The sequence below is a fragment of the Dipodomys ordii genome, unplaced genomic scaffold, assembly GCF_000151885.1.
Source record: "Dipodomys ordii isolate 6190 unplaced genomic scaffold, Dord_2.0 Scaffold90, whole genome shotgun sequence".
NCBI classification, from domain to species: Eukaryota; Metazoa; Chordata; class Mammalia; order Rodentia; family Heteromyidae; genus Dipodomys; species Dipodomys ordii.
The window spans coordinates 7,712,442-7,726,044 of record NW_012267306.1 but is presented as its reverse complement, the minus strand read 5'-3'; the positions used below and the strand labels follow the sequence as shown (position 1 = coordinate 7,726,044).

At 34.1% G+C, this 13,603-nt stretch overlaps 1 protein-coding gene across 1 annotated transcript in view; it reads right to left on the bottom strand.

Annotated features, from left to right (window-relative positions):
* Nucleotides 1-13,603, bottom strand: part of Sema3a (sema domain, immunoglobulin domain (Ig), short basic domain, secreted, (semaphorin) 3A) — a 228,431-nt gene that overhangs the window by 159,063 nt on the left and 55,765 nt on the right. Inside the window, exons 2-3 of the mRNA XM_013026102.1 lie at nt 12,727-12,884; nt 8,622-8,684 (exon numbers count right to left, since the gene is read on the bottom strand). Coding sequence (XP_012881556.1) covers nt 8,622-8,684; nt 12,727-12,884 — 221 coding nt within the window. The remainder of the gene's footprint in view (nt 1-8,621; nt 8,685-12,726; nt 12,885-13,603) is intronic.

Here is a 13,603-nt window from a genome sequence, read left to right as displayed (position 1 = left end):
AAAAATCTAAAATTAGAAAGTGGAACACTTAAAAATTGCAAATTTGAAGAAGTAGCATTCAGAGAAGAATGGGGATGGGATGAGAGGAGGGGAGGGATAGAAAGGAGACATGAAAAAATAAAAAAATAAAAATTTTTAAAATATTATATGGGTATAAAGAAGTAATACTGCTATTAAGGAATTTATGTCTAAGAGGTTTTGAATTGAGCAATAAATTTCTGGATTAAGTGTGTACACATGGGGGATAAGATCTAATAATTGACGACAGGTACATCTGAGGATGAGCAGAACAGCAATTATGTCATGCTAAAAAGAACAAAAGAGAAGAAAAAGTAAAAAGAGTGAGAAAGAAAGAAGAAAGAAAAAAAGGATCAAAAGGTCAGTAGAGATAAAAATAAAAACACATACACATATACACCTAAAGTAAAAATTATATGAGGAAGAATGAAAAAAAATAGAATAAAAATTTAAAAAATATTAAAAATTAGAAAAATTAAAAATAAGATACAAAACAAAAACAACAACAACAACAAAAGTTATTTGATTTTTTTGGGGGGTGGGAAGATCCTGTATCTCCCTTGTGTTTGTAACCAGTCTCTTGGTGGAGTCTCTGGTCTACTTAAGTTGTTTGGCTTTCCTGAGGCTTGATTGGTTACTTAAGTCAGTTTGTTTGAACAGGCAGAAAAAAGCTCTGCTTTACCCAGGATTGTGATCCTCCTGGGGTGTGGGGGGAGGAGTTCTGCTTTGAGTATCCTCTAGTTTGGAAATGCAGTGATGAGGCTAGGTTCTGGGTAGAGTTGAGGCCTTTCAGCAAACAGTAGCTTTTCCCTGAGGGGCTAGCTTCTGAAACACTCATAGAGCCTAGCCTGGAGCCTTTCTCAGGGTTTATGTTTATTGAATTTCAATTGATTGTCAAAGCTGCTGTAAGGAGGGGCAGCCTCTGGCTCTCTTTACCCAGTGAAGAAAACCACTCCTCTTGGGTGGAGCTTGCTCTGCCTGGGCTGGGTGACTTTTTCCTGGGTGGATCTGAGCCTGGCAGATCTGGACAGGTTCCTGTGACCTGCTAAATGACTCTTTTGTTTTCTCCAGAGGCCCGAGTTGGAGCTAGCAGCTCAGCCTTTGTCAGTATCAAAGATGGAGATATCTGATAGTGGGGTGGGGGAAGGGTGGCCTTCCCTCCTCTGCTCCCTGAGAAGGAATGAAAATGTCAGGCTTCTAAGCATGCCGCTGGAGTGTTGGTTCCTGGGTCGTCTCTGGTCTGTGAACTGCAGGATGAAGATGTTTGCTCCTTGTCAGTTCTTGCTGGTTGAATAGAATCTGCTTTCCCGCTGCTTCTGGCACCTTTGTCCTGGACTCTCTGTGTTGCAGGTATGGTGGCTACAGCCACCACTGCTGCAGCTGTGGCTGCCCGCAAGTGCTCAAATCTGTCTCCTTGCCCAGATTTTCCCTCTCTGGCCAAACTCTCTGCACTGTGATGGCATACTTGGTGTAGTTCTCTGGCCTAGGACTATTCACTGGAACACTAAAACTGCTTTCTATGTGAGAGCTTGTTTAGCCTCCAGCTTCTCCTCTGCCATCTTCCCGGAACCCCCTCTGAAGCTTTAACCTCTATACCAAGTTGTTGTCTTCTGCTTTGTGTGGAGTTAGATATTAAAGAATAAAGTTCACAAATTTTATTTTAGTAGAGATTTTTTTTCAAATAATATCTTTCCAAAGATACACATACCTGTTTGTACACATATATGCTATATGAATGTATCTATGTACACATTTGTATGAATGCATGAACACATGAATACACATATATTAACTTATAGGCAAAATTTCTGAATAAAATTAAAATTTGAAGATGTTGAAATTTAAAGTTTATTCATATTAGCATTTAATGAAGATTTAATTTACACTCAAGTATTTTTCACTTGAAATATATTCTCAAATAAGCTAGGAAAAGATTCATATCAAATGGAATCAAGTTATGAAAAAATAGAAGTCATATATGTATTAGCTGGATACAGTCAGTTCCATGTGGGGTAAAGTTACTCATACATCTTCCATCTGCCGTGTGACTATAAGAAAATTAATAGACTCTCTTAGCCTTAATGCTTTTGACAAAAAAAGATTGAATTGATGAAATAGCCATGTAAAGTAATTGGTATATATACAACATTATGGAACTGGTTACCCTATCTTAAAATAATCATCTTTTCATTGGTTTTACTATTTTTCTTGACATATAACTGTCAGAGATTTCCACATACTGTAAATTGCACACATTCTGCTAGGAACTCAGTTATAAATAGTTCATTTCTTCTGAAAACAAGGTTAAGAGAATTTAAGCCCATACTTGTGTTTAAGCAGTGATGAATTTAAGAAAATTGGTTTTGAATATTAATCTGTGTCCATTTCTGTTATAGAAGCAGATTTTATTTTGCTCACTAGAAGTTCCATGAAATTCCAGTCCCAAAACAGGTGAGGATCATAAATTATGATCCTGCTTGTGGAAAATGACAAGATTCATTGTTCCAGTCAAATAGCAAGTACAGAAATGGCCCTTCAATTACTGTGGAGGAATTGAACTGTGTCAACTTAAGTATGCTGGAATTACATGCCCCAAAATTCCTGGTTCTGAAGGTTGGTGAATGTTGGTCACATAGGAAATGTGCATGGGAGGCAAGAATTAAATTCTAACCATAACATGCAAAACTCTGGTCTGCTGGCCAGCAGGTTAACTGATGGCCAACAAGCTTACTGCAGTCTTATTTCTTAGTTTCTCAAAGCTCTGATCTTTATCTCTGTCCATGGTAAAACATACCAGGGTCTGTAAATCACATCAATCTACCAGAGGTAGTAAATTGGAAGAAGAGAAGGACAGACAATGGTCCTTATTCCTCCTTGCTCTTCTCACTTCACATTCAGCCTTCCCTTCCTAAATTCAAATGTGGTTTCCTTAGAAACTTCAGGCCCACCCTCTCTGTCAGAGGTCTTCCATGGATGCATTTCCACATCCTATCATTATATGAAGCCTAATCTCCATAATATTTTTTTCCTAAATAATTTAGAAAAGCTCTGACCTGTGATCAAATCAGGTGAATAACACTTACTACAATAGGACAAATAGCTCATTACAATCGGTATATAAGGGGATTATGGTTTAGACCTATTTAAAACATACATACATATATATACATGGTTATTTGTTGATAACATTATTTATTTCTAAATATGATGATTCTTCCTGCATAAGTTTATATTATATTAAATCTAAAATCAATAAACTATATTAACTTGATGTGAAAAATACTAGAATATTTTAATATTAAATACAAATGGAAATACATGTTTAATACCACATATCATATTTACTATACTACAGATATATTTAATATATTTAGAGCCTATTTGAATACAAAGATAAGGACCTACAATAATATACTGTTCTTAACACATAAATGCAAAAATAAAGTTACTATTCCCAATCTCCAGAAATAATGTCAAAAGAATGCATTGTTTTTGTCTTACTGTCCCTAATAATATCAAAAATAGATATATACTGAGATGAAATCATACAAATAGAACTTTGTAAACTTTAGTGATAGCTTTTGGACATGAGAGTAATAGAATTTTTATTGTCCCTCTTCTAAATCAAATAAATATAAACAGCCAAAAGTTTAACACAGAATTCTTTATCTTGAGACAGAGTACAGCATCGCTAAGGAAAATATTCTGAGATTCAAGTTAAAGGTATAATATGATTTTCTGTGGAATCTCAGAACTAAGAAGAAACACACACTTGAAGATTATATAAAGATTAAATCATGTAGAAAAGAAAACTACAAATGCCAACTATTAGCAACTGCATGTCCAGAGAACTTGGAAAAACTTGCTGACTATGAACTCTGAAAATATTATCCAAAATCCTTTTCCCAGTGGACTTATCCAAATCATACTAACAGACCTTTCAGAGCATAAATTGTTGACTGAACTCTAAAAGTATGTACACTGATTTAAGGGTAACTAATGGTGTCCATTCAATTCCAAATAATAATTTGATAATTGTTGACGAATATTTGACCTTTGCTTCAACCATTTAAGAACTAAACTGAAATTTCTAAAAATGAATACATTTCAAAAGCCTCAAAGTCTGTCTTAAATTTTATCTAAAACGTCTCTATTTCAAATACTAGCCTTATTTTTAAGCAAAACAACACAGTATTTTTAAGATTAATATCCAGTTAAAAAAATTTCAAAGATTTCCCAGGCATTGTGGCACATGTCCATATTTCCAGCACCCTTGAAGCTGAGGCAAAACTATCATGAATAGGAAACTAGCCTAGGCTACATCGTTAGAACCTGCCTCAAAAAGAAAATCAAAACCAAACAACAAAAGCAAAAAAAGTTCTAAAATATAAACATATGTGTATAGCTGGACACACTTCTGTAGCATTAAATAAAGCCATCTATTACTGGTTACCATGCAAAATTAGTCATCTATGTAACTGAAGTGCCGTCAAACTTTATCATGTAATAAACTGACCATCATCTTTCAGGTATGAGATCACCTAGACTGTCCACCAAAACTTCAAAATATATGTGATTTCTAGTATTTGTCAGATAACAGGTTAGATCATGGTGGCAATCTCTTTAAAACAAAAACCAAACCAAACCAAACAACAATAACAACAACAAAACGATTTAGCTCCTGAGTCATGGGTAAGAGTTTTTATTATACAAGAAATGCCATTTGCAGAACATCAGCCTTTACTCTGGTTGTCTTTGGGCCTGGTCACACCTAAACTTGGTGAGTTCCAGGAAAGCAGAGGAACCATGGTTTCATATGCTTGAGTATTTTTAAATAGGTATGGCATGCTGGCTTTTAGATCTTTCCAAATAGAATGCCCACTATACTAAACAATAAACATGCCTGCCCTTTGGTTCAGCAGGAGACACATTATCACCACTACAAAACTATTTTCAAAGAAGTCTTTTGCTTTAGAGGAAGATACTATTTTTCCAAGACTCTTAACTATACAAAACTAATCAACAAAGGCACTGCACTAAAGATGGGAAACAAATATTTTGGAAGGATTTTGAGATTTTATGAAACCTTATAATTTTTGTAGGTTCATAAATTAGAAAGTGATACTAACTTAACAAAAGCCCATCAAGCTTTCAAATGCCTAAAATAAAACAAACCCTAAACGTTGAGCATTGAAAAGAAAATGAAATTCAAGGGTGGACACGTACATGTTGGAATGTGCCACAACTTAACACAAGTGTGCAACTTGAAGGTTTTAATTGCTTTACCTGGCAAAAATTAGTGTTACTGAGCTCTTGACATGTGAACCTTGATAAATTTGAGAGTTATGTCTTAGTATATCATAAAAGCTAAAAAGAAAACATAGCTATAGATAATAATTAAGTAAGTTTTACAGAATTTAAAAACTGTCTCAAAGTTCAGGTGCAGGATATTGCACTTTGAAATGCAACCAGGAAAGGAATATGAAGAGAATCGCTTTTTTTTTTGTTCCTCTCAGATGTTTGAAATTTTGATTTCCAATGAAGTTCAAAATATTTCGAGCAGTCATACGGTTGCCATTTGGTTTTATTGAAACTCAGTGCTGAGAGAGATGGTTTAGTTGGATAAACAGAGAATATTCAGAGAACTATTGATTCAAAACAGATTCTTTTACCAGTTTAGCATGAATTCAGTTTTCATTTGCAAAAGAGGGTCAAAGAAGTTAATCCATCTATAGAAATGTTATTGTGAATAAAGAAGTGGATTTCAAGCCCTAGGAAAATATAAAACATGAGAGCAGATAGACATAGTCAGAATACAGATATCTGGCTTTTTTTCTAATAGCATTATATGTAATGTATTTTTTCAAATAACTTAAGTAACAATAATGTACATGTTAATGAGAACTTTTTACCTCTACTGCTAGAATAATATTAAGATGTAGAACCTACAACACCAGGAAACTAAAACATATCCAAAGAGGATGTGTTTTAAATATATATTCACTTCTACAAAAGAAAATATAAATTCAATGTCAGAAATGTTATTTGTAGCAAAGGATGGTGTCTGGGTGCATGTGTAATGTGTGTGTATGTGTGTGTGTGTGTGTTAGGCTACAGATTCCCTCTTCACCACAAAGTTCATTCTTTGTGGAATAATAGTTGCTCGGATTCCAACTGCTGCTTTAATATATAGGTTCATGCAAAGCTGAGCAGAGTAATGATGGGGTACTGTGGGTTGGAGTTTCCCATATGCATGGGAGAATGGGGAGAGGGCTTATTTTTCTCTATGAGACCATACTCAGTGACAGACTACATGAGTTCAATGCAATGGCATGTCTTCCCTTCCTAGTGACTATGGAGAAATAAACAAAAAACCACAACAAATGAAAAAACAAAAACAAAACAAAACAACAACAAAAAGCCAACTTTCCTTAACAAACTGAAGAGTGACCTATTCTCAAAGTGACTTTTTCTAATTCTGCTCATTTTTACATCTGAATTGAATGAGAAGACACCATCTCCCCAGACTAATTTGTTTAAAGGCCTTTCATTTACAGATAAATTGGTAGGGAAAGGTAAAGCCATCTTTTAGAAAGTAAAGGGAGAACATGTCAGGAGGTTGTTCATTTACTTTGTATAAATGCTCAGGTCAGTTCTTGTTTTCATTATAGTTCTATCTTGGAGTCTTGATGGCGGCAATATCCACTCAGGGCTGTTTCTTGTGGTTTCCAGGATCTCATGAGTTCTTTGAAAGGAATTATTGCCCACAAATCCAACCAGCTACTAATTAGTCAAAATTCAGTACAGAATTTCTGTCAGACTGCCTATGGGGTTGAAACAAAATTAAAAAACAAAACAAAACAAAACAAAAAACCTCTTCCTTCTTGATCTTTTTGTTCAAATTCATTATTTAAATTATGGTATTTCTTTCCTTGAGTTTATTCATAAGAAAATGTGGCAAAATTCAAAAAGTCATCTAATCCCTCTTCTGAAAATCAATATAATGAATAAAATGGAAAAAAAACTGGATCTATTAATGAAAGTCTTGAAATAACTAGCAAATGCAATCAATCCTGTTTTCTACTTTTCTTAAACTGGCACAAAATTAATAACCCTTTTCCTTATATCTACATAATACCTATTCTTCCATTTAATAGATGAGATACCAAGGCCCCCATAGGCATTACTCAATTCATTTAATAAAATAAGTCAGTGAACTTCATTGTTCTAGTTATTCATTTCCAAATAGCTCATACATATCAGTTTGAGACAGCATAAAATTTGTAGGACATTTTTTATTTTATCGGCTTTCATTTAACCAGAAAGTTTATGGCAATCTGAAATTATAGGATGATTATATTTGACATATTCAGTTTTCTGCCCTAACTTAACTCTAACTTAACTTTCTGCCCTTAACTGAATTCCTCTGAATGGTCTTCCTAAAGGGTTTCTATATTGATTTAGGCTTCCTTCAGCTTTATCAAAAATCCTGCTCAGCAGTTAAGAAAATGTATAATAATCTCAAATCAGTTTACCCAGAATTCTCCTCATCTCTGACATTTCCTGTTAGCAATTGTCAAACAACTCATTCTCTTCAATCTGTTCCTTGGCTCTCCATCTCCACTGGTCCTTTAGAATGAAATCCAATGTTTTCATCATCACACAAAACCCACACAAAACCCACTCCTGTGTAAAGTGTGAATTAACTACATTTAGGCAGTGTGCTGGATAATTTTTAATATAATAGCAGGTTTTTATAAGTAATTTTCAAGAATGAATCTTTCATGATTGTGAACATGTAGATAAGTTAAGGATAGGAACTCCCTATACTTTGTGTACCATAATCTACCTTCCTTCATCTATTGCCACAGTGCTTCCAGGCAGACACACTTTTTTCTCATGAATTTAAATGCCATCTCTAAACCTAACTTTCAAATATCATTTCAGAAAGTTGCTTTTAATCAATCAAGTCCTCTGTTTATGCTTATATATCTAGATGCAGTACATTTTAGGCAGCAAATAAAATGATCTATGCTAATGTCATATTTTACCTTAGGAAAAAAATAATCTCCCCCATTTTTAGATTCCATAGTATCCATTTTGATCTCCATAATGCCCAGGACAATTTCAACAATATTTATTCTTATTTAAGAAAAGAAGAATAAAGCAAGAGGAAGAAAGAAAGAAAGGAGGGAGGGAGGGAGAAAGAGAGGAAAAAAGGAGGAAGGTAGGAAAGAAAGGAGTAGGGAATCTAAGGGTAAAGAAAGAAATGGAATTTAATCATGATGACTTTGAAATAGGAACACTTCACATCTTTCAGCAGGAGTTAAATTATATAAATCTAATGCATAAAGAAGTTGACATTTAATGTAAGTGTATATACTACACAATTACATTGGGTTAATTATTCTTTACATATATAAATCTTCAAGGGTTTAGGTTTCTGCTTTATTAAAGAATACTTTATTGTTATTTACTTTCTTTACATTAAACTGGCAGCATTTCTAGAACGAAATATTGCTGTTTTATTCCTCATGAGTGACTAAATCCACAAAGCAGGTTGTGAAAAAAAATTAAGAATAATTGGGTAGATTAGTACTTACCAAGATATCTTTGCCAGCCCACTTACATTCATCCCTTCTGGTGTAAGATACTGGCCATACAATCTAAGGACAAAGAAGAAACATTATTTTCCTCCAATTTTCTCTTCAAGAATCTTAATTGCATTGTTTGTTTTCTCTCTTTCTCCTTTTCTCTCTATCCCTCCCTCCATTAATTGGTCCCTGCCCTTCCTCCCTGCCCTTCCTCCATCCCTCCCTCCTGTCTGTCTTTCTTTGTTTGATTCCTAAGGGAGTAGATGTTTAACTGAAGCATTGTATGTTCTGGAAAGATAAAGACAGAAATGAAGCCACAAATGCACAACCCTACAAAAAATTCACCCTCCTACTATGAACAAAACTCAAAATAGTTGAATATGTGTTTATGTTTTCAATTCTAATGTTTGATTACATTCTTCCAAATGGTATTTTTGTGAATATGGTGACAGTGTTAGATGGGCCAAAAATGATACTTGTGTCTTCGACAGTTTGCCATATTTTTCTTCATAATAATTCAGATACACTTAAATAAATCTTAACAAAATTTTACCAATATCCTGGACAATTCAGGATATTCTCTGCATTGGACAAAACCATTTATTGTACTGTTATTCAGCTTCCTCTTCTCGGAACAGTAAAGTTTGGGGAGAAAACATCCACATCAAAGAATGATCCACAGATGTGGCAGTTAATCCATCATGGTGCGGTAAAGCTTTTAGCTTCGTAATGATTGATTACTATTCACAGGAAAACCTTCATATAATTTAATATCAGTGTTTATAAACTTTAACAAAAGTTGTGATATTCAATCCAGTAAATTAAGGCCAAAATAGATCATATCCACGAACAAGAATTTGAGATATATTGAAATAACATATGATAGCTTAATAAATGAATTTCATGTTCATGTCAGAAATACAAGAAGCTTAAGAATAACTGGGTAGTTGCTTCTTTTTGTCATTAAGCTTTTGTATTGTATATTCTTTTCTTTAACATTCTTTTCTTTCCAAATAGGCCTATGTGTCCAAATTAAAACTGTCATCATTGACCAAGTTTCACAAGCTTTTTACCAAGTAGTCACATAATAAAAACATTCAAGAATAGTAAATAAGTCCTCCTGCAACCCACATTACTCTGATTCAGAAAATACTGTAGTGAGTTCAAGAGAGTCTCACCCGCTCCCACTCCATTTCTGTCTCCAGGTTGGTTGTGTAAATTCAAGTGACCTGTTCTGCAAACTTTTCTCTAAGATACCATAATAATATATGGCAGAGGGGAAATTTACTCCCTCTACAAAACAAGCTGTTTTCCCATTTGTTTCCTAGTTTTTGATTGTTATTATTGACCTCATTATGTGGATTTACTTTTATGCCACATATTCATATGCCACATATGCCACATTCTCTTTTTCTCCTTTGCTCACAAAAATCCCAATTAGCTAATGAAGCCTAAATTTTGGGCAGAGTATCACAATTTATTTTTCAATTGTTACTTGTAATGATTCTGTGCTTCTTTCATGGCAAGGCTTCTTTTCATATTTATTTGTCTTTGATACTGGGAAATCAAGTCTAGGGCTTCATGAACACTAAGTAAGCCCTCTATGGGCAAGCTGCAACCCAGCCCCCATTCATGTTTTTAATAAATGTGTTTTTCAGAACACTAGTTCCTCTAAACGTAAAAATGTGTTTGGCCTCTGAGAAATGGCTTAGTACCTTGTTTACCTTTAAGTTCACATAATTTATTGTTTCTATTACCTTGAAAAGTCAAGAAGGAGTATTTGTGATATAGCAAAATATCTCTTGTGGAATTCATTGTAAGATTGGATTCTTAGCCAGCACTGTTGGTTCACCCTTGTAATCTTAGCTACTCAGGAGGCTGAGATCTGAGGATCATGGCTGGAAGCCATCCCTGGGCAGGACAGTATAGATTCTTTTTTATTTTTTGTCGGTCATGGGGCTTGAACTCTGGGCCTAGACACTGTCCCTCAGCTCTTCAGCTCAAGGCTAGCACCCTAACACTTGAGCTATAGTGCCACTTCCGGTTTTCTGGTGGTTTATTGGAGATAAGAGTCTTACAAGCTTTCCTGCCATCTATCTGTCTAGCTAGCTGGCTAGCTATCCATCTATCTATTAACATATGAAGAAGTTGGTTATGGTGGTGGTAATGAAGTTTGAATTTAGGGTCCCACAGTTAATTAAGCAAATGCTTTATCAATTCACCCATGCCTCAAGCCTATTTTTATTTTAGTTATTCTTTATGAAAGATCTGTTATTTTACTTGGGGCCAATGTTGTAAGTAAAATCTTCCTTGGAATGAAAGCCTCCTACTTCCTGGTAGCTGGGATTGTAGATGCATTCTACTGCACCTGGCTTCCTCTTTCCTGGAGTGGGGGAACTCTAGAGTTCTGTGGGGACTGTGGCTGGCTACAGGAGATTTGACTGTGTGCTAGAAGTATGAACAATACCAGTGGAAAACTCTGCTTGTATTTATTATTATTATTTTTATTTTTAAATCCTATGCCTAAAGACACAGGCTTGTGAGTCCTTGGCCTTTTTCAATATTCCTGTCAAAAGGAAGAGTCCCTGTACATATTTAACTACGTTAGGATTCCTTACTGAGACTATTGAAGTACTTCCTGATTTTTTTTTGTCATTTATCTCTTTGAATGTACACTTTAGTCTATCTTCCTGTAACACCTTAGGTTTGTCTGGGCTAATTTGAATTTTTATTTATTTTTTTTGAAAGTAAAAAAAACTTTTATTACAATTTAGGACAAAGGATGAACAAATGTAGCAGTAGTATTCACTGGACATTATGTGGAAAATGAACTATACAACTTGTGGGTGAGTACAAGAGGGAAAAACAGGGAGAGAGCAAGAGAAGGGAGGTTGGAACTCTTCTTGTTTAACCCATATCTGTCAATTAAATGCCTTCCTCATCCCATGGTGATAATTTAAATATTAATTATTTGACAAACAACACACTGAGATATCACTGCATGGTCTCTCTTCATATGTTGCCCTAGAAGCTGCCAGTCTGAATTGACAGCTGTTTCACTGCCATCTACAATCTACAAACTACAAATCTTCCTGATTGAAATCTCTCATGTAACTGGGATTACATGTGTGTGCCACAATGCCCAGCCTTGTGCAAAAGTGATTTTACAATTCCCGAAAAACCCCCAAAACAAATGAATAACAATTTTCACAGAAAATAGATCATCTTAGGCACTCATGGAGATCAACTGAAGAAAGTTAGAAATCAATGAACTTCAAAAATTAGAAGAATAAAATCATGGTGATTTTTCAAGTGGCATAACTTTATAAATATGTCCTAAGCTCATAGCCATTTTGTATTTCTAAATATAATAAAGTTTAATTGTTTCAATGATGAAAGAAAAAGATGAATCTTATGTTTAATGCTACACCTATTGAATACATAAATCAACTTTGAATACAAACAAATCTTTATCTCCAAAACAGAATTCTCCAACAATGACAAAACATTGGCACAATTAGCCACTTTTTGAAGGTTATCATCCATCCTGATTTAATTTATGAGTGGTTGAGGCATACCACTTTATTGACCTCGTTGCTAAGAAGTAAAATTAGCAAATAGCTTCCATAGGAAGCTAAGTGGTAAGGGAAAGCTGACAGAATATATGTAAATGAGTAGAAGTGCCTAAGTTCTAGTAAATTTTTGTTCCTAAACTAGGTAGCACATCAGTTCATACATGTTGGTAATTGCTTGCTAATTTTATACATGATAACAATATCATGAGAAGCAGAAATTTATACACACATATAAACATAAGTAGTATATGAACTCAATTCTGACATATTTCTATAATAGTTTAGGTATTTGAGTATATGTAAGAAAAATATATAATTATGAACAGATATACAAAAGTGAGAAGTTTTTTCAAAGTTATCATTTATTTCTTAGTAATTTTTATTACCTACCACATACATTTGTTATTGTCATTAATTTATTTGCATCTGAATTGAGAAAGTATTTATTTAAAACAATTTTCTATAAATTGTCTGTCCTGGAGTTAAATACTAGAAAATTCTATAAAACATATGTAGTGTATATGTTAGAATAAATATACCTTTTGAAAATCCTTGATATTAACCAGGTTGAATGAAAATATGTGGTCCTTTGCTCCAACATACAGCCTACTCCGTTCCTCATCCAAAAGAAAAGTATGGTAATTGGAGCTGTTGGCCAAGCCATTGAAAGTAATCACATTGTTGGATTCCAGCATTTCTGCAAAGTAACAAAACAGGGCACTGACATTAATGTGAAGTTCTACATAAACAGAGACTATTGGTATATGATCATCCTGTTGTTAATAGTTAGAACTTGTTCCATGGCACTGAAAGATACATAGGAATTAAACTGTTACATTTCATTGAATGGGACTCATCTACATCCATTTGCTGATTTCAAACACAAGATGTGCATACCCAAAGAACAGAGGGAGAGAAATAACTTGTCTACACATGCTGATTTAGAAGAATCTACTCACATGTAGCAATAGATCTGACTGGCCAGTACTATATATATATCATGTTCTTTAATATTATGTGTTTAATGTTATGCTTGTTTATTTTATTTGTTTTAAATCATTTGTTTCAAGCTAGTAGGTTAAGCATAAGTGTGTAACAAGGCACCCTGACTATAAATGGATGGAAATTAGCTGCCTCTACAGATCTAGGGGTTATGCCATTGGATAGATTAAAAGAGAGCTATGTATCATATTGAAGCTATCATTCCTATTCTTATTGTTAAAAATTATAATCTACCTTAGAAGTCAAACTAGATAACCAAATAAATTGAAAGATAAATAAATGAAAACTGAACCAAACCAATCCAAAAAGACAAAAACAATATTAGTTCATAATAAATCATGAAAAGTTAAAAGAATAATTAAAAACTGAAAAAGTCTTATGCAGGATACACGAGTGAATTTTCATTTGAACCAC